This window comes from Choloepus didactylus, chromosome 9 (assembly GCF_015220235.1).
Source record: "Choloepus didactylus isolate mChoDid1 chromosome 9, mChoDid1.pri, whole genome shotgun sequence".
Classification (NCBI taxonomy): Eukaryota; Metazoa; Chordata; class Mammalia; order Pilosa; family Megalonychidae; genus Choloepus; species Choloepus didactylus.
The window spans coordinates 128,509,200-128,530,828 of record NC_051315.1 but is presented as its reverse complement, the minus strand read 5'-3'; the positions used below and the strand labels follow the sequence as shown (position 1 = coordinate 128,530,828).

The window sequence follows — 21,629 nt, the reverse complement described above, 5'->3', positions numbered from 1 at the left end:
TCTATTGTCCATCATCAAATAACGCCGACGATCCGTCTTCCCCCGCAGAGCCCGCGGTGCGCCGGGCACCCACCCGGCCTGGCCGGGCAGAGCCGCCGCAGCGCAGCGATCGCTCGGTGGGGAAGCCGAGCGCCCCGGCGCGTGTGTACACACGCACGCACACACACGCGCGCACACCCCCGCCGCGCCGGGGCCGCCTGCTCCCCCGCGCCTTCCAGCAGCCCGCCGGCGGCCCGGCCCTCACCTTCGATGGCGATGACGTGCTCCCGGATCTGGTTCTGCAGCACCGGCTCCTCCACGCGCTCCAGCAGCTCGTAGATGGAGTAGATGTTGGGGTGGACCGACTCGAAGCGCTGGATCTCGGCCCGGATGGCAGCCGAGTTGGCCAGCTGCTGCTGGTAGTTCATGGTGCAGGCGCCGCGCCCGGAGCCGCGCGCCCCCCGCCGCCGCCGCCCCGCGCCCCGGGGCCCGGGGGCCGCCGAGCCCGGGGCGCCGCAGCCCCCGGGGAGCCCGACCCGCCGGCGGCGGGCGGACGAGGCGCGAGAAGAAAGGGCGCGGGCGGAGCAGGCGCGCGGGGCCGGACGGCGAGCTCAGTTCATGGCCGGGACGCGCGGCCGGCGAGCGAGCGGGCCCCCATGGAGCGCGCCGCGGCGGGCGCGGCCGGCCGGGAGGAGGCTCGCGCGGGCGCCTTCCTCCTCCGCAGCCGCCTTCCAGCCCTAGGCGCTGCCCGGCCGAGCAGCCATTAAAGCCCAGGCAGCCGCCGCGCTCCGAGCGCCGGGGCCGAGGGCCGGCCCCCGGGGCAGTGCCGCGCCGCTCGGGGCGCCCGGTCGCGGCGTGGGTCCGCGCGCTGCCCGCTGTGCCGCCCTGGCACGCCGGGGCCTCCGTGCCGAGCCCGCCGTGCGCCGCCCGCCGAGCCCGGGACCGAGCCGCCGCTGCCAGCCGCGGAGCCCGCGCCGAGCGCCACCCGCCGCCCGCCGGGCCGGCCCCCTCCCCGGCACGCAGGGCCCGGGCCCACGTCGGCCCCGCCCCGCCCCGCCCCGCCGCCCGCGCGCTCGCCCCCCTGCCCCCGCCCTCCGGCCGCCGCCCGCCGCGTCCTCCCCGGCGCTTCCCAGCGCGCCGGATCCCGGGGAATTGGGCCAGGCCCCGCCCCGCGCCTGCCCTGGGCTTCCTGGGACTTGTAGTCCGCGCCGGGGGCCGCGCAGGGAGGGGGCGCGCAGCCGGGGCCCGCGGGCTAGGGGCGGCGGGGGAGCCTGGAGCGTGTCCGCTTCCCAGAGGCCGGCTCCAGGGGGGTGCTCGGGAGCTTCGGAGACTCGCATCTCTCCCTTCCTTCCATGTTTCAACTTTCGGCCTCCTTTTCCCGAAGTCACTTGGGCGCTTCCTTTTCCTAAACGAAAATTCCTCCCCGCAGGCTAAGCGCCGTCGTAGCCCTGGAGCTCGGGCGTTCCCGCTCCACCGGCGATCTCAAGTTTGAAATGGAAGCGAGGCGCAGCAAAATACCAAGGAGGCTTCCTAGGCAGCCTTTTCTATTTAAAAATAATAATAATAATAATAGATAATAGTGCAATATAGATAAGCCGCAGCCTGCTCCACGGGGCGCCCCAGCCCCTTGCTCACACGCACACCCCGCCCTCCCCTCAAGCCGCGGAGCCTCGCGGAGCTGGACCGCACTGCAGCAGCCTCCCAGCGCGCAGGGGGCTGGGCCCACAGCCTTGGGGCCAGTCGGATTGTTTCAGATTTGCTGGAGCACCCGGGCCGATCGGCGACCCCATAGGGCCTTGGTTTCTAAGCACTGGCCGAGTCCCTGCCCCAACCCATCCTAGTGGCTTTTTAGTAAAGCCAGCTGAGCCTTCACCTGATTCACAAGCAGACTGCTCATGGTTTACGCGCCTAGAACACAGCCTCGTGGGGTTACACACCCTGCGTTCCACAGTGCCCCCAAACAAATGTGCCGAGCTGTTTGGACACTCTGGGCCTTTGTTCTGGGCCGTTGTTCGTGCCCCTTCTGCTTCCAAGTCCCAGCAGGATCCCTGACACACAGGCAGAGAGGCCAGTGATATGCCACTGGCTTTACACTTAACAAAGTAATTGTAAAGACTACTTAACAAGACACAGGACAATTGATCACTCCCCTCCCAGAAACCCCTTCTTCTCCTGGTGCCTGGGAGGACACCGGGTTCGCCTGGCTTTTATTACCTTTCTGGCTTCTCTGTCCCTTTGTGGTTCCTTCTTATCTCCATAACCTCTAAATGTTGGAGGTCCCAGGGCTCACCCTCAGACCTCTTCCCTTCTCTACTGGCATCTCCTCTGTCTCATGGCTTTCAATATCCCACATAGGCCAACGAACCTCAAATGCTAACTCCAGCCCAAATCTCACTCCTGAATACCAAATTCATATCCCCTGCCTCCTCAACGTCTTCTCTTGGATGCCCAAGAGGCAGTTAGCATCCTCTGTGTCCCTCCCACCAGCCTCCTGCTGTCCACCCCCTTCCTGCACTCTTCTCCATCACACTCATTAGCCCTTCTAGGCCTCCACCTGCTCACACTAAAGAGTGCAGTATATCCTGAGGCCTCTCTTTCTCTCACACCCCATATAGTGTCAGCTCCACTTTCAAAAGATCCAGAATCTCACCACCTCTCAACAGCCCCAGGGCTACCACCCTGCTCCAGTCATGATCACCTTGCCCTTGGGTTGTTGCTGGAGCCTCCTAATTCACATCCCTGCTTCCTACTTTGTGCCCTTCTAGTCCATTCTCAATAAGACACTACTGGTGAACTTTATAAAACCCAAGTCAGATCATGCCTTGCCTTTGCTCAAAACCCTCCGAGGACTCCCATCTCTCTGAGTCTAACCCAATTCCTTAGTCTGGCCTCCAAAGCCCAATGGGCCCTGGATCCTATCAAGTTCAGGGGCCAAGCTTTTCTCCTACTAGTGAGCCAACAAGTTATCCTGCCGCAGTTTCATGGATGTGGCAGAAGACCCGATACTCCTGGGTCAGAAACAAAGGATTTTATTATCCACAGCAAGGGCAGTAGCCAGAGGATCGGCATTTTTATGTGCTGGTTCACCAAACCCCGGTTCCCACTGGATAATATGAAGACCAGTGGGTGGTGTTACAGGAGAGGAACTTTGAGCTTAGAGATCCCAAATTCTTTTATATGGTGGTGAGCTTATCTGCCCTTGACTCCAGAGGGAGACAGTTTCTTTATTACCCTGGACACTAAGCACATCTGCCCTCTGTTCTCAAAGGAGATATTATCTCCATCTTCCAAGGTTGTCTGTTATGCAAATGTCGTTGAAAAGATAGTCCCCAACAAAGGCAGGCAGTGCCTCTACTCCAAAATGTGCAGAAATGTGAGAGAGGCCAATGAAGAAACATTTCCCACAGCTTTTTGGTGCTGCATTTGTTACCAGAATGTCTCTAACCCATTCCTTCCTCTGTTGCAGTGATGGCCTCCTTGCCAGTCTTTATATATACCAGGTGCACTCCCACCTCAGGTCTTTGCACTTGATTTCCTCTTGCCCCAGCTCCTTGGCCAGCTCCATCACTTCCTTCATATATTTGCTCCAGAGTCACCTTCCTAGTGAAGGTAACTGACACCTTATTGAATATGGCATCTCTCATCGTCAATACTCCACTTTATATTTTCCTTCCTTGCTATAGTAGAGAGAATATCAGCCCCCAAAATGCCACATCCTCATCCCCAGAACCATGAAAATGTTACCTTACCTGGAAAAGGGACTTTGCCGATGTGATTAAGGTAAAGACCTGGGGATGGGGAGGTTCTCCTGGATTGTCTGGACGGGCCCAGAGTTATCAGAAAGGTCTTTATAAGAGGGAGGCAGGAGGGTCAGGATCAGAGAAGGAGATGTGATGATGGAAGCAGGGACTGGAGAAAGAGAGAGTGAAATTGGAAGATGCTACCATACTGCTGGCTTTGAAGACAGAGGAAGGTGCTACAGGCCAAGGAATGTGGGTTGTCTCTGGAAGCTGGAAAAGACAAGGAGACAGATTCTCCCCTAGAGGCTCCAGAGGGAACACAACCCTGCTGGCCCATTATGGGCTGCTGTCCTCCAGAACTGAAAAGTAATAAATTCATGTTGTTTTAAGCCACTGCTGTTACAGCAGCCATAGGGAACTAATCCACCTGCTTTATTTTTTCTTGGCACTTATTGCTATCTGTGCTGATTTGTATATATTATGTCCCGAGAAAAAGCCATGTTCTTTGATGCAGTCTTGTGGGGGCAGACATTTTGGTGTTGATTAAGTTGGAGCCTTTGGATTAGGTTGTTTCCACGGAGATGTGACCCACCCAACTGTAGGTGATAACTCTGATTAGATAATAGCAATGGAGGTGTGGCACTGCACATTCTTGGGCCTTGATTGGTTTACTAGAGCCCTATGTAAGAGCTCAGACAGAAGGAGCTTGCTGCAACTTACAGAGACAATTTGAAGACAGCTGCTGAAAGCAGAGTTTTGCTGCTTCCTCTGAGATACTAGCCCAGAGTTTGCCCCGAGAAGCTGACACAGACACGATTTGGAGAACGCCATTTTGAAACACAACCTGGGAGCAAGCAAACACCATCCACGTGCCTTCCCAGCTAATGGAAGTTTTCTGACACCATTGGCCATCCTCCAGTGAAGGTACCCGATTGCTGATGTGTTACCTTGGACGCTTAATGGCCTTAAGACTGTAACTTTGTAACCAAATAAACCCCCTTCATAAAAGCCAATCCATTTCTGGTGTTTTGCAAAATGGCAGCATACTGGAACACTGTCTAATATGTTATGTAATTTACTTATTTATCGTGGGTACTGTCTGTGCCTTCCACTAGAATGGAAGCTCATGAGGGCAAGGGTTTCTGTCTGCTTTGTCCTCTATCCTGTCCCTACCACCTGCAACAGTCCCTGACACATAATAGGTTCCCAATAAATGTTCGTCAGACAAATGGCTTCCCCAATGGATTGTAATTTCCATGAGGGCAACGAACATATCCCTCTTGCACAGTGTTTGCACATGGTAGGTGAATTAAGTATACAATCAATTAATGAATGGACAAACGTCTCTCCTTGCTGACAAGGATCCCCTCTCATTGTGCCAGATGTATATAGTAGGTGTTCAGTAAATGGTAACTGAGTTGAAACGAAAGTTCTTTTGTTTTTTAGTGGCATCAGCAGGGAGTGTGCATTAGTTTCCAGGGCTGCCATAATAAGTGACCACAACTGGGTGGCTTAAAACAACCAAAGTTTATTCTCCCACAATTCTGGAGATGAGAAGTCTGAACTCAAGGTGTCTGCAGAGTGTGCTGTCTCCGAAGGCTCGAGGAGAGGCTCCTTCCTAGCCTCTCCCAGCTTCTGGCGTGACTAGCCATGTTTCATATTCCTTGGTTTGCGGATGTGTCGCTCCAGCCTCTGCCCCAGTCTTCTCGTGGCCACCTCCCTGTGTTTGTGTGTCTCTGTTTTCTCTGATTTATCATTGGACTATAAATCATTGGATTATGGCCCACTCTAATCCAGTATGACCTCATCTTAACTAATTACATCTGTGAAGACCCTGTTTCCAAATAAGGTCACTTCTGAGGTCCAGGTGTGGGTGAATGTAGAGGGGGCAGAGGGTGACTGCAGATCTCTCTTCTGTGAATACAGTCAAGGATTTCAGCCTTTTTAAATATGACATTCCTTGCAGAGACTTTAAAGTCAGGAGTGAGCAAGCTGCAAAGGCTGCTGAAAGGTGCTGGGATGGAATCAACTAAGATTCACTGCAGCATTCATTTCACACATTTAACGGTTATGTGATCATGGGCATTGTCTTAGTTTCCCAGCTGCCATGATAAATACCGCAGAATGGGTTAGCGGTTGGCTCCAACAACAGGAATTTATTATCGGAGGCTGGCATGGCTTCCTCCTGGGGTTAGGGCATTCCTGCTGGCCAGCGATCCCTGGCTTCCTTGGCGTTCCCATCACATGGCGGAGCCCTCTCCCGTCTCTTCCAGGTCCCCATGCCCTCCTGCTCTGGGCTCCTCCCTGTGGCTTCCTCTCTATGATAGGAGTAAGACCCATCCTGATTCAGTTGGCCACAGCATAACTAAAAATAATGCCTTCAGAATGTCCTCTTTATAATGGGCTAACACCCATAGGAACAGGATGAAGAGCATGTTTTTTCTGGGGTACATAATTTGATTTACCCTCAGTGCCACTCAGACAACTGTACTCCCATGGAGCTGAATCTAATTAGCAGTCCTTTTTCAAGGCCAAACAAGATATTTCTGAGATCCTCCATCGGGAGGGAAGAGGCTCGGCATGGCGCAGACCTTCATCCAAGGGCAGCCCTCTGGCCTCAGGCTCCAGATAGAAGCTGGAAAAGAGAGGCTTGGAGAAGAAACTGCAGTTGAGGAAGGAGGGAAAACTGGGGAGTAGGCTCAATGCTCCCCTTCTCTGCAGAAGAAGCCATCAGCTTTCTCATCTATTCTCTCCTCTCATGGCTGTGGGAATCGCAGCGGGATTTGGGGTTCTGGCTCAGATCTGTTGAGCACACACACGAGAAACAAGGGTCAGATGGCCAACAAGCCCTGCCGTATCCATAGGTGGGCAAATGGCAGGTCCCCTCCCAGCATGAGGCTCCCTGGTAACCCCTGTTTGGAGTGCGTGGCCATCCGAAGGATCTACTTGGGGCTTCCTGGCCTCCAAAAGATGCTGGACCAGTGTCCTTGGTTCAGGAGGAGCCACCATGTACAGGCTCAGGCATGACAAAAAGAGGCCAATCCAAGGCTCTGGCCTTTAAGACACAGGAGTAAAGTAGAGTGCAATAGAGACCTCAGATTGACCACCCTAAATAAGGATTCCTCCTTCCTTGGGGAGGACCCACAAGTGAAATAGTAAAGAGAAGGGTCCTGATGTCAGAGCGGGGCAAGGAGGCTGAGCCTCATCTCCACACCATCTCCACGCCCCAAACTACCTTCCTCACATTGACTGAACTCCATCGGTCAGAGATGCATCTCTTGGTAAGCACGCCTGGCCAGGGAAAAAGAAAGGGGGGAGCCTGTTGGTTAATAGTTCACACTTTAGTATGAATTTAGCTATCACCCAGATTTTTGGTCACCTGATTTGCTTCATTGAGGAAACAGAATTTTGACGGGTGTGGTTTGCTGAAAGGGGATTAAGTAAACGGTCATTTTGTACCCCGTGACTCCATGAGCCCCAAGGTGACCGTGGGATAAGGGCTTTAGGGCCAGTAAGAGAAGATTGAAGCACACGCAGGAAGAACAGGGAGAAGCTGAAAGGGGAATGGGAAGAAGACCCGAAAGGGTCTGGGAAGGATAAAAGGGCAACCTCCTTCTCCAGGTTTTCTTAAATAGCCCTGCCTCCTAGCTTCCAGAAAGACAAGGCCTCTGGTCCCTTCAAAGGTTAGAGCAGCTGCTGTTAGAATCCCAGCTGTGGGCTCAGTGCTTCACCCAGACTGAGCTGGGGCTGTGTGCTGGTTTGTATATATTATGTGCCCCCAAAAGCCATATTCTTTAATGCAATGTTGTGGGGGCACAGTTATTAATCTTTTTGATTAGGGAGTGACCTCTTGATTGAATGTTTCCATGGAGATTTGACCCCACCCATTCAGGGTAGGTCTTGATTAGCTTACTGGAGTCCTTTAAAGGGACTTCTCACAGAGCAGAGGGATGAAAATGCCCCAGATGCTTGCTGACACTTTGAGATGCTAGCCCAGAGTTTTCTCCGGAGAAGCTAAGAGAGGACAAAACACCCGGGAGCAGCTGAGAGAGATCTTGCAGAGATGCTTGCTGATGCTTACAGATGCAGACAGGATATTTGGAGATGCTAAGTGTTCCAGTTTGCTAATGCTGCCTTTTTGCCAAATACCAGAAATAGATTGGCTTTTATAAAAGGGGGTTTATTTGGTTACAAATTTACAGTCTTAAGGCCATAAGAGTCCAAAGAAAGGCATCAACAACCGGTACCTTCACTGAAGGATGTTCAGTGGCATCCAGAAAACCTCTGTTAGCTTGGAAGGTTTGTGGCTGGCATACGCTTGCTCCCAGGTTATGTTTCAAAATGGTTTTCTCCAAAATGTTGCTCTTGGGGCGTTTTGTCCTCTCTTGGCTGCAGCTCCTCCAAAATGTCACTCTTATTTGCTCTCTCTTGGCTGAAGCTCTGAGCTCCTTCTTTCTGAGCACTTATATAGGGCTCTAGTAAACTAAACAAGGCCCACACTGAATGGTAAGGGCCACGCCTCCATGGGTATTATCTAAGCAGAGTTATCACCTACAGTTGGGTGGGTCACATCTCCATGGGAACAACCTAATCCAAAAGCTCCAACTTAATCAACACTAAAATGTCTTCCCCCACAAGATTGCATCAAAGAATATGGTTTTTTCTGGGGGACATAATATATACAAACTGGCAAACAAAGTTACAGTCTCAAAGCCACAGAGTGTCCTAGGTAAGGCATACACAATAGGGTACCTTCACTGAAGGATGGCCATTGGCATCCGGAAAACCTCTGTTAGTTCGGAAGGCACGTGGCTAGCATCCGCTTGCTCCCAGATAGCAATTCAAAATGGCATTCTCCAAAATGTTGTTTTGGGGGCATTTTGTCCTCCCTGTAGCTCCTCTTCAAAATGTCCCTCTCAGTTGCTCTGCATCTGGGCCTGTGTGGCTCTTTTTAAAGTGCTCCAGTGATCCAATAAAGAGCCACCCTGAATGGGCGGGGTAACAGCTCCATGGAAATTATCCAATCAAACGTTTCACACACAGTTGATTGGGTCACATCTCCATGGAAACACTCAAAGATTCCAATCTAATCAACACTAATACATCTGCCCCCACAAGATTACATCAAAGATAATGGCATTTTGGGGAACATAATGCAGCCAGTCTGGCACACTAAGCTAAGAGAAACACAGAGACATTTTGGAGAATGCCATTTTTGAAATGCAACCCGGAAGCAAAGGACCAGCAGACACCAGCCATGTGCCTTCCCATCTGACAGAGGTGTTCTGGATGCCATCGACCTTTCTTCAGTGAATGTATCTGAGGACACTTTTATGGCCTTAGGACTATAAATTTGTAACCAAATAAACCCCCTTTATAAAAGCCAATCCATGGATGATGATTGTTTGTTATTGAGATTATAAGTACCAGAGATGTATTGAAGACTAATAGGATTTAAAGGTGTTGTTTAAAGGCATGTTGCCCACAGATCAGCACTATAAATATAGAAAGGTGCTTGCGTGGTATACTTCTAAGGTATGACACTAGCACAGAGAGTTGACACAGAAGGATATATGGGGAAAATCTATTTAGGAATACCATACTAGTATTACACAAATACTAGGAACAAATATTAAGGGCTGACGAGAGCTACAAGATGTTTTGAGTCATGAGAATTGTTTAAAATGAAGAGTGATGAGGATCGTACAACTAAGTGATGATAATGTGAGCTATGATGGATTATCGTGGACATAACATATGTGATGTGAACTTAGGAACCCCCTACTTTGTAAGTCAAGCCCTCGATATTGAGGCTTGCTCAGGTGAAACTTATGGTTGTAAAGGGGAGGCTAAGCCAACCTATAATTACGCCTAGAAGTCACCTCCAGAGAACATCTTTTATTGCTCAAATGTGGACTTTCTCTCTCTAAGCCTAACTCTCCAAATAAATTCATCACCCTCCCCCTGACGTGGGACAGGAATCCCCAAGACAAATGAGCCTTCCTGGCGACCTGGGACATGGATTCCAAGAACGAGCCTGACCTTGGCATCAAGGGATTGAGAATGCCTTTTTGACCAAAAGGGGAAAAGAAAGGCAACAAAATAAGGTTTTAGTGGCTAAGAGAATTCTAATAGAGACAAGAGGCTGTTTTGGAGGTTACTCCTATGGACGCTTCACCTAGGTATGCGCAATGACCACAATATGATAAGCCTGAGTCAGCAGTAGCCCTGAAAACCTTCAAGAATACCCGGATCCCTATTTGAGACTCCATAAAAGTTTCACTCACCAAGTTTATTCTTCAGAAACTTAAATCCTTCAGAGAGCTCCTATGCCAGATAAGTCCCCAAAACCCAGAGGCAATAGCCTCTTCAGGAACATCAACTAGATGTGTCCTCTTTGCTCATAAAGTTGATGCCCCTTTTCAACATGAACAGGTTAGGGTGGTCACTGTCTAGACCTTCCTGAAGATCAGGAAAATGATTAAACTAGAGGAAGGGGTAGCAACAGACAAGATGGAATTTAACAAAGGATTATGAATACTGAATCTTTCTATAATTTTATTTTTCTTAGTTGCTAGGGTATTAGAATAGTCAGAAGAAAAGAATTGAAATGATGGAACTGTAACACATAGCACCCATTGAAATTTGTTCTATAGCTACTTATTAAACTGTAATTTGATAGCTATACCTTTTTGTATGTATGTTATATTTCACAATAAGGAAATAGCTGAAACTGTGGTACTAATAGCTCATAACAACTTTCAAAATTTCCTGTATATCTACTTGTTAAATCATACTTTGAAAGACATTACCTTTTTGTATGCATGTTATGTTTCACACCAAGGAAATAACTGAAACTGTGGAAATGTAGCCTATAATATTCTTTGAAATTTGGTCTCTAACTACTTGTTAAATTGCACTTGGGAACTTATCACTTCATGTATATATGTTATATTCTACAATAAAAAAATGAGTATTTTAAAAAGCCAATCCATTTCTGGTATTCTGTCTAATGGTGGCATTAGCAAAGCAGAACAGGCAGTAAGGAGAGGGACAAGTGGCCTGGAAAATGAGCTCCGGCCCCAAATGCCCCATGAAGCAGCAGGTCTCACAGACCTTGGGTTCTCACTAGGCTGAAATGAGCTCATTTTACACTAAATAATAGTCCAGCCCAGGATTGTAGCCACAACAGCCCGTACATCATGGTACTTTTCCAGGGTTGACTCTTTTAAATTCCAAAAGTAAAACTTGCCCATTTAAAGGCATATTGTCCCCACAACTTCTCTAGTAATAATAAAAAAGCATATTGAACATTATAAAGCAGATAAAGTAAACCAGTGGAAGTTTCTCTTCTTTCCACTGCCCCTTGCTCCCAAATCCTGCCCTTCAGCAATGACCACTTATAATAGTAGGAGTTGGCCAATCCGGTCTCAAGAGACCCAACAGTGATTCAGAGGTTTTAGGAATGCTGAAGGTTATGTCTCTTTCTTGTAATGGTCCTGGGGGAGGGGTATTCCATGTTGGTAGAGACCAGGCTGGTGGTGGCTCTGCCATCTTCAACACACGGCTTCCAAGGTTGCTCCACCCCCTGCCTGTCAGCCAGCGGAGTGGGAGAGAGTGGACGAGGCGCAGACCTGACCAGAAGGGCTAGAAGAGTCACATATCACGGTCACTGACAACCCATTGGCAGGAACATTGTCACATGACCAAACTTAACAACAGGAGAAGCTGAAGAGTGTGGCCTAACCACATATCCAGAAATATGGGGAAAAGGTTCAGTGTATACTACTGTGCCAGTTTGGATGTATTAAGTCCCCCCAGTCGCCATTATCTTTGATGTAATCTTGTGGGGGCAGACGTATTAGTGTTGCTTAGATTGGAATCCTTTGATTGAGTGTTCCCATGGAGATGTGGCTCAATCAACTCTGAGTGAAACATTTGATTGGATAATTTCCATGGAGGTGTTACCACGCCCATCGAGTCTTATAAAGGAGTACACAGACAGAAGGACCTCAGAGCAACTGAGAGTGATATTTTGAAGAGCAGCTGCAGCTAAGAGGACAAAACGCCCCAAGAGCACATTTTGGAGAACGCCATTTCGAAACACAACCTGGGAGCAAGTGCATGCCAGCCACGTGCCTTCCCAGCTAACAGAGGTTTTCCGGACACCAGTTGCCATCCTTCAGTGAAGGTACCCTACTGTTGATAACTTACCTTGGACACTTTATGGCCTTAAGAATGTAACTTATAACCAAATAAACCCCCTTTATAAAAGCCAATCCATTTCTGGTATTTTGCATAATGGCAGCATTAGCAATCCAGAATAACCACCTTTTTTTTTTTTTTTTTAAATTTTATTTGAGAGATTTCAATGGGCTTTATAAAAGAGAAAAACGACCTTCAGGTGTCAACTAAAAACCCAAACCATGGAAGAAGTATCTGCTGCTTGTGGCGACATGGGTACAACAGGCAACGTGAACATCATAGAACACTTTTGAAGGTCTAAAAGAGAATGGGAGTTGTTACTCAAGTTATATTAGGGAGATCAGTAGGGAGGGAATATTTGGTTCTCTAAAGAGATTTCACACGATGACAGCACTAAATCTAGTTGCACATGCTTGCCGTAGAAAAAAATAAGAATGGTTTTAATAAGACTGGTCTTCTTCATGATCTGCAGGAACTCTTGCTCATTGACTTCTCCGTCTCTATCTCGATGGGCTTCATCGATCATTTCCTGCAGCTCCTCATCAGTGACGTTCTCACCCAGATCCTTGGCCACACGTTTGAGATTTTTGAAAGATATCTTCCCAGTTTCATCATCATCAAAGAGTTTGAATGCTTTCAGGATTTCTTCTTTAGTATCTTTCTCAGACATTTTCTGAGTCATCACAGTCAAAAAGTCACTAAAGTTCATTTTTCCTGTCCCTTCTTTATCAATTTCACATATTATTCTCTTGATCTCTTCTTTCTTGGGTTCAAAACCCAGTGCCCTCATGGCCACCTTCAGTTCTTTAACATCTATGGTTCCAGTTCCATCAGCATCAAAGAGATCAAAAGCTTCCCGGATTTCCAGCTTCTGCTCTTCAGTGAGCTCCGGCTTAGGACTCATCCTTTTTCGCTGAGTGCTCGATGCCATGTTGGCCTTCTTGAAGCTGGAGGCCATCGCCAATGGACTTCACTAGCCGTTGTTAGCGCAACCCCAGAATAACCACCTTTTAACAATTTAGAGTGGATCCTTCCAGATATTTTTCAATGTATGTACAATGTCATGTTTTTTGTCATTTTGCCAAACCTGTAATTATTCACCATTCCTCACGCCTTTCTATTCAGGAGCAAATTCTCTGCACAAGGCTTAGTTTTATTTTGTATTTTCTTTTAGCTTTTCTGTTATTTCCATTGAAGGCCTTACCTTCAAGCATGGATCTCCATCAGCATGGAGAAGATCTCAATTTGGAGAATGTTTAAAATATGCTGTATGTGCCAGACCATAAGGTTAGTGAGCCATTATTGGACAAGTACCTGGTAATCATGGAAACGTTTCCTATTTCCTCCCACAAACAGAAAACCCAGAACTAAGATTTGAGGTGGGTACCTCATGTGATAAAGCTAAGAGATATGACTTTGATTTAAAACAATGAAAATGACTAGAATAACGGGAGCTGTCCAACACTGGAATGACTGGCCCTCAAAGTGGTGACTTTCCTCCTTCCCTGGAAGTCTCAATGAAAGGTTGGACGAGCATCCCTTTTTATGGCAGTTTTGTGTGTTGACTTGTCTGGTTTTAGTCCCAAATTATTCAAACACTAATCTTGGTATTGTGTGAAGATGTGATTAAAGTCTATACTCCATTTACTTTAGGTAAGGAAAATTATCCTAGATGATTTGGGTGGACTGATTGATCAGTTGAAAGGCCTTAAATGCTGAACCAAGGCTTCTCTGAGGAAGAAAATAAATGTCCCCAGTGGACTGAAGGTTTGGTGCATGCCCAAGAGTTCTACCCTGCCCTTTCTGAAGGCCTGCCTTGCAGATTTCAGGCTTGCCTAACCAGTCTCCACCACCACATAAGCCAATTTCATGCTATAAATCTCACTGTATTGATATAGAGCTGATACATGAATGGATCTGTTTCTCTGGTGGAATCCTGACTGATATACCATTCATTCATTTATTCATTTATCCATCCATGCATGCATGCGCTCCCTCACTTATTTATTCATTCAACAAATGTTTATTTAGCACCTACTATTTCCTAGGCAGGGTGCTAAGTTTGAGAGGTACGAATGTGAAAAAGATGATGGCTACCCTCATTGAGCTTACATTCTAGGGGACTATTTGTTGAAGAGGCATCATTTCTATGGTCCAATTTCTGAATCCAACTCTGAGGCTATGAACAGAGGACAAGTGAGAATAGCTTTGGATGAGGGCAGCCAGAAAACTCACACACACGAACACAGAGCTCACCCACACAAGCATTCAGTGGCTGAGTTAGAGTTGGTGAGCAATTCTGGGAACTAAGCATGCAAATTCAGGAGAATTCTGCTAGCGACCAGCCAGAGTCAAGTACGTTCTCCTAAAGCACAGCAGTGTGAGATGTGTTCTCCCGAGGAATAGCAATGCATCCATAACTTTAGACATCAAAACACTCCCAACTCCCCAGAGCATGCAAAGTTGCCCCTGCACATGGCCATCTCATCTAATTGATCTCCAAGAGTGTTTTTAAAAATTTATGAAACATTATGTGTCTGACTAATTGCCTGACCTTCAGTTGATTTTATTATATTATTCTGCTCACTTGGTTGAAGAGCTGCGGTCGCAGTTGATTCGTCTGGGGGAGGGTGGCGGCCGGTTGCTAAATCCTAGGCTCCCAGGATTGCTCCGAGGGTACCGGCGGCGGGGGCTCTTTCCCGGAGGCGAGGGCGAGGCGGGGGACTTGGCCAGGTCCCCGGTGGGAGGCGTGCAAGTATGGAGGGCGGCGAGAAAGGAACAGGCGGGACACGTTTCTTTTAAGGATGATGAAAACCAAGAGAGAGAGTTTATTAGGGGAGAGTACAAGTTTATATCGGGCAATTAGAGGGCGGGGTAGCTGCAAGGGTTAAAGGCTTGGATTGGTTCTGAGAGGGCGCGGAGGTTGATTGAAAAGGGGCGAGAGTTGCTCCCGTAACGGTGTCCGGCAACAATGTATGCGCACCGGTGGTGATGGGAGTTGCGCTGGCAACGGGGAGTGTCCGGGCAAGATAAGGGGGTGGGGAAAAGGCGGTTCCCTCCGGCAAGCCTCTCCTAACATTTGGTATATTTTGGGTGAGGAAATGGGGCCTGCCTCCGGCCTCACTTTCCCAGGCCCGGGGGGCTGTAGAGGGCGCACTCACCCGTACCCACTACCCTCCCCAGGGGTGGATCCGGTCCCCCCAGCCCAGGCCCGCCAAGTTAAGGCACGTAATCAGTGTCCCGCATTTCCCCCTTCTTTTCTAATTAAAGGAAGAAGCTTACCGGAGAGGTCCGCTAAGGGATGAGGGAAGGGGGGAGGTCGGGGAGGGGAAAAGGGGTTGACGGTGGCTCAGCGAGGCTGGAGCTCGGCGTTGGTGTGGCGCCCGGGCGCTCGACAGGGGCCTTGCTGCTTGCGGGATGGACGAGGGTGGGGGGTTTAAAGTTGGAGGTTCAGAGAAGCTGGAGCTCGAGGTTGGTGCGATGTTCAGGCGATCGAGAAGGGCCTCGTGGTCGGCGGGTTGACCGGTGGCGGTGAGGTCGCGGAGGGTTGGTTGTCATCTCGGAGTAGGGAGCGTCAGAGGTGGCGAGTCGTTGGTACTGGACTTGCACGAACGAGGAAAAAATAGCATCCGTTTGTTTCCTTACAAGCTGGACAATTCTGCGGATAATGTAGGGTCCTAAGGTGAGAGCTAGAATGATCATTAGTAGGGGGCCGAGGAGAGGGAGGAGGTATGGGAGGAGGGGGGTAAAGATGTGGGACCAATAGCTGGTGGCTTCACGGTCTTTTTTGCGTTGTTCCAGTCCCTCTCGGACCTTGTTTAGGCTGTCCTCGGCGAGACCTGTGGAATTGGCATATACACAGCACTCTTCTCCTAGGGCGGCGCAGAGGCCTCCTTCTTTGAGGAGGAGAAGGTCGAGACCTCGGCGGTTTTGGAGCACTACCTCAGAGAGGGAATTGACAGAATTTTTAAGATGGGAAATAGCGTTTTGTAGGTGACGAATGTCCTCGTCAACAGCCGCCCGGAGGTGAGTTAGGGCGGAGCCTTGACTGGCTAATGCAGCGATTCCGGTGCCAGCGCCTGCAAGACCTAGGAGGGAGGCAATCGTGAGGACGGTGATGGGCTCTCGCTTTTGCAGTGGGGCAGAAGCTGCAGTTGTTTCCAGGCGGAGGAAGAAGTCTTCCTCGCTGTGGTACAGGACCCTAGGGATGAGGACAACTAGGAGGCAAGTTTCATTAGTTGTATTGAGGGTTTGCACGTTAAGGCAGGGGGTAAGCCCTGTAGAGGAGCAGAGCCATTGGGAGGAGTTATGAGGAATGAGAAATTTGGCAGAGCTGCTGGGAGATGAGTAGCTGGCACAGGCAGTGAGGCTGGGAGAGTTACTTGAGCGAGGGCGGATGCACTTTCCTGTAAAGGAGACTGAATGAAAGGTTAGGGGGACGGCAGAGGTATTCCAATTGCATTCCGAGGGGCTGTCCTCTGTGTTTTCTGAAAAGGAGAGGTTGGAGGCAACTGGCTCATACAGGGGGGAGGAAGTGGAGAGGCAAAGCCAACAAGAGGAGGTAAGATTGGGGTTGGAGGAATTCACTGAGGTGAAGGCCGCTTGGATAAGGCCGAGGAGGGGAGAGGAGTAACGAGAGGGGGGCAGAAAAGGTTGGGGTGGTGGGGTTGGCGATGCGTTGTTTGCAGCTGAGGTGCGGCTGGTTGGAGCTGAGGTGCGGCTGGAGAGCTGTGGAAAAAGGGGGTTAATGACTTTATTGGGGCCAATGCCCGAAGATGAATGTTGAGCTGCTTCCTTTTTTATGAGAATAAGGGATCCCGGATTGGACCCCGCTAGATAAATTCGGAAACCCCAGGTTCGACCCATGAGCCAAGACGTATCGGTAGGGTTTTGTACGGTGAGCATTAGCCTTTTAGGACAAAGGTACCTGTCGAAATAGCGATTGCCTGAGTTTAGGCAAGTATAAGGGATTACTGTAAGATTTAGAAATTTGTCAGGGACAGAAGGTTTCCAGCCAGTGGCTAATGTTTCACACCCCCAGTATGCACAGTAGTACTCATAGGGGGAATTGCAGTATGATTTTCCAGGATTTGAAGATGGACACATATAATAATTTTGTGTATTTAGGCTGCCTGGATAACCAATAGGTTTTGGATTAGGAGGGGGGAACAGATCAGTGGCATTAAAAACAGAGGAGGGGGATCCTGCTGTGGTAATGCAAAGAATTATTTTGGAGTCTTCCCAACGCGCAAGGGTCCACTTCCAAGGCTGGTGGGGGTTGGCCTGGGTAGAAGAGGCGAGAGCCAGCATGATCGTTAGAAGGGAAGCAATGCTCGGGTGGGGGTTATGGAGGTGTAGGGGGCTGGCTTTTGCCCGTCTATAGAGGCATATAATTTCTCTGATTTCTTGTTTCTCCGGGGTTTCACTCGGACTGGGGTCCAGGCTCAGGTGTACTGTTGTCATCTGGTGCGTTATGCTGCGGAGACGGCGGCGTTCTCGTCTCGTTAGACGTGTGGTTGCTGGTGGCGGGCCGGATTGCCCTTCCTGGGATCCAGATTGGTTGTGCTGCATCATCTGGGAAAACACAAGCAAACCCGCGCCCCTGGGCGAGGAGTGGGGAGGGACCCTTCCAGGTATTATTCTCTGGGTCCTTCCAGTAGACCATCGGGGCCTGGGTGGGCCTATACGAGGGCCCCCAATGTTTATGTAGGGGCGAAAGCCCTTCCTTATTGAATGTGAGTAGATTAAGATGAATAAGGGCTGCTATGATAAGGTCCCCTGGAGTTGCCTGGGGGAGCATTGCCCTCTCTTTTTCAACTTGTGTTTTTAAGCGGCGATGGACTGCTTCCACAACGGCTTGCCCCTGTGGATTATAGGGGATGCCGAAATGATGGGTGATGTTATATAACTGAAGAAAGGCCGCAAAGGAGGCACTGCGATAGGCAGGCCCATTGTCCGTTTTTATGTCCCAGGGGACTCCCATGAAGAGAATTCCCTGTCTTAGGGCCTTGATACAGTGTTTGGCCGTTTCCCCGGCAAGGGGGACTGCATAACACATGGCTGAGAAGGTGTCAATCATTACGTGTACATACTTGAGGCGCCCAAAGGACGGAACATGAGTTACATCCATTTGCCATCTAGAATTGGGTTTTAGGCCTCGTGGGTTGACTCCCTGAGGTTGCAGGGGGCCAAGCGGCGCAAAGGGCGCACAAGTTGCACAATTGCGGACAAGATGTTTACAGGTATCTAGGGGGAGGCCACATAAATGATGCAATGACGGAGCCGAAAAGTGAAACCTGGAATGCAATAACTTGGCCTGGTTAACAGCGTCCCCCGGAGGGGCCGCTGTGTGAGTTAGCATAGCTTGGGTAGTCTGAGCTGAGACCGCTTGGTCTACTATACTGTTGCCATTAGCCAAGGGCCCCGGGAGGCCTGAGTGACTACGAATGTGGCTAACGAACCAAGGATCCTGTCTATGCTCTAAGATGCTTCTGAGGTCAGAAAGTGCTTTATCGATGGCCGAGTTCCCGGGGAAAAAGGTGGAAAATGCAAGGACTCGGCAGACCTGATACGTGTAGAGGCTGTCAGTGAAAATGTTTACTGGGTGGTTGCAGTGGGCGTTTAGCGCGTATGACACTGCCAGAATTTCCCCCACTTGGACTGAATGAAGGTTGACATAACTGAATAGGCGGGGTTCCGGATGGTCCTGCGAATAAGAGAGGAAGGCGAAACGGGTTTTGGAGGCGTCAGTAAAGACGGTAGTGGCACCCGGGATGGGTGCAGAGGATGGGAAAGGATGGAAGGGGCTGCGGAAGGGAAGCTTGGCGAGTCCCTGTAACAGCCGATGGCTAGGATAGTGGCAGCTGAATTCCCCATGAAATCCTTCTAAAAGGATTTGCATGTCCGGGTTGTCACGTATAAGCAGGCGGGTTTGGCCTGCGTCTAGGGGCCAAACAATTTTTTCTGGCGGCTCTCCGAATACATGAACAGCCAGGGTGACTAGATCTGAAGCTAGGCTGATCCAGAGCCGCACTGCGGGGCAAATTTTTCTAAGCCAGCTTTTAGCAGGGTGCACCCAAAGTAGAGGGCCTTCCTGCCACAGGCAGCCCATGGGTGTGCCGGGCGTAGGAAGGATGAGTGCTATAAGATTGCCCTCTTTAGTGCTGAACTTGTTGAGACAGCAGGCGGCGAGTGCCTTGTTAATTGCGGCAATGGCTTCCTTTGCCTCCTGGGTGAGCTTAATGCGCCGGGAGATTGCTAGCGGCGGGGCTTCAGGGACACTCAGCAGCATAAAGAGTGGTTGGAGCTGGGCGGTGGTGATCGGCAACGCAGAGCGGAGCCAATTGATCTGACCGCAGAGCTGTTGAAGCTCAGTGATAGTGACCCGATCCGGTATGTCCAGCTGGGGAGCGGACGGGGCAATGGTTTTATCAATACTAAACCCTAAGAAGGCTAATGGTGGCACAATTTGAACTTTATTGGGCTGAACCGTAAGGCCGAGGTCAGCTAAATTAGTGGTGAGGTCTTTGAGGATTAGAGGAAGCGCCTCGGCATCCTCAGAGGCTACCAAGATGTCATCCATGTAATGGATGAGCATGGCCTGCTTTCGCAGGGGGGCCACTGCGTGATTAACATACATTTGGCAGATGGCCGGACTGTTACGCATCCCTTGAGGGAGGACTTTCCATTGGTACCTGCTAGCCGCGCCCGCGTGATTGGGGACGGGAACTGTAAAGGCAAAGCACGGGCGGTCTCGCTCATGTAGCGGGATGGAAAAGAAACAGTCTTTGATGTCAATGGTGGCTACATGATAGTGGGCCGGGATGGCTACCGGATGGGGGAGGCCAGGCTGCGGGGAACCCATGGGAAGAATATGCTTATTGATTTCCCGCAGATCATTGAGGAGCCTAAATTTCCCTGTGGCTTTTTTATGAATAACAAACACTGGCGAATTATAGGGACTAGTAGAAGGCTCTATGTGGCCAGCGTCCAATTGTTCTTGGACAAGGGCTTGGAGTGTTACTAATTTATGCGTGGGAAGGGGCCACTGCTCCACCCATATAGGTTCCTCAGTATCCCACTGCAGAGGAACGGGCGCTGGAGGTGTTAAACGAGCAGTGGCGCACATTATTGGGGGTGCTGCATGGTAAGCACTGCCCCAGAGGCGGCGAGGATGTCACGGCCCCATAAAATTTGGTCTATGGTGTGTAGAAATAACGGGCGGAAGGTGCCTGAGTGGCCCTCTTCATCCTCCCACTTAATGGGCCTTATGGCCTGAAGAGAGGTGGAGGTACCAGTGGCTCCCACTACCGAGGGACCATCGAGAACCATGCACATGGTGGCATACTGAGCGGGCATGCAAGAGACCTCTGCCCCTGAATCGAGCGTGCCCGTGTACCATTGCCCCTCTATTCTTAACTTACGAGTAGGCTTTTCTGGGGTGATAGGGACTGTCCAGAGAAGCGTTTTACTGCCGGTGAAGTGATTAGCTTTATTAGAACCGGCCGGCACGCTGCCTCTTAGGGGCGGGGCTGAGGCTTGCCCCGCTTGGAGTTTAAAGCTTGCTCCGTGCCCTGGCGCTGACTGCTGTCAGGGCACCAGGGATAGCAGAGGTTTTTTAAGCTATTCTTGCTAAGATCTCTGGGGCTGCTCTTGCAATCGCGCGCCCAGTGATAGCCACGCTGGCAGCGTGGGCAGGGAGTGGGAGGGGGGCGCCCATTGCGCTGCATGAAAGGCGGGCGGCTGATTTCTGCACTGGGGCACTCCCGTGCAAAATGACCGCTCTGCCCGCACTTAAAACAACAGGTGGTGGCGGCTAAGGCGGCAGTGACAGCGCTAGAGACAGCCTGGGCTAGGGACGCGGCAGCTGGGTCAAAGGCGCTGCAGGCGAGAACCCAGTCATCTAGACTTTTTTCCCTCAAGGGGAGAATGGCTTGCTTACAGGGGGGGTTAGCCCCTTCTAGAATGAGTTCTCGGGTGAGAGCTAGCTGGGCTTGGGGGTTGCTAACTTTTCTAGCGCAGGTTTCTTCGACTCTGGATACGAAGGTGGCGAAAGGTTTGTTTGGCTCCTGGAGGAGCTTGGTAAAGCTGTCAGGTCGACGGGCAGAGCAGTTGGCAAACGCGCGTAAGGCGATGCCTCTGAGGATAGTCCAGAAGGTGGCAGGGACATTAATATAAGCAGACGCATTTAGAAATGCTCCCGTGCCTAAATAGGCTTCGGGGGGATGATAGACTCCAGTGGCTGCGTCTTGCTCACTTTGCTTAGCTGCTTCCGCCTGGAAGTGAGCACGCCAATCAATAAACTGGCCGGGGTTAAGAATGGAACGGGCAAGCGAGGCCCAGTCTTGGGGGATGCAAAAGTCCATGCCGAGATCCTGCAGTATTTGGGAAGCGTATGGGCTACCCAACCCGTCCTCCTTGACGGCCCTGCGAAGCTGCTTAATAGTATTAGAGTCAATGGGATACCAGTCATACGGTTTCTGTGGTGTGGGGGTAAGGTTAAGAGGAAAGCAGTGAAAGGCACGAGAGAAAGGAGGACGCGCTTGCAGAGGGCTTGGCGCGGGAGTGGGGGTAGGGGGAGCGTTGCCCCAAGGGTTGCCTTGAGGTGTAGAAGGCAGCCAGGGGTTGTTAGTCGGCAGGGTGGGAGGAGCGGCGGCAGCTGCCGGTAGCGGCTCCGAGGGGGAGCTCGCCGGAGGGGGAGGCGGA

The 21,629-nt window shown here is 50.5% G+C and overlaps 1 protein-coding gene across 1 annotated transcript; it reads right to left on the bottom strand.

Annotated features, from left to right (window-relative positions):
• Positions 1-742: 742 nt before the first annotated feature.
• On the bottom strand, positions 743-12,905 carry LOC119543865 (keratin, type II cytoskeletal 1-like). Its single transcript, XM_037848686.1, has 2 exons — positions 12,334-12,905; positions 743-1,231 (listed from the first exon to the last, which is right to left on the bottom strand). The coding sequence occupies exons 1-2, from the start codon at positions 12,880-12,882 to the stop codon at positions 743-745; spliced, it is 1,038 nt and encodes a 345-aa protein (XP_037704614.1). The 5' UTR covers positions 12,883-12,905.
• Positions 12,906-21,629: the final 8,724 nt, after the last annotated feature.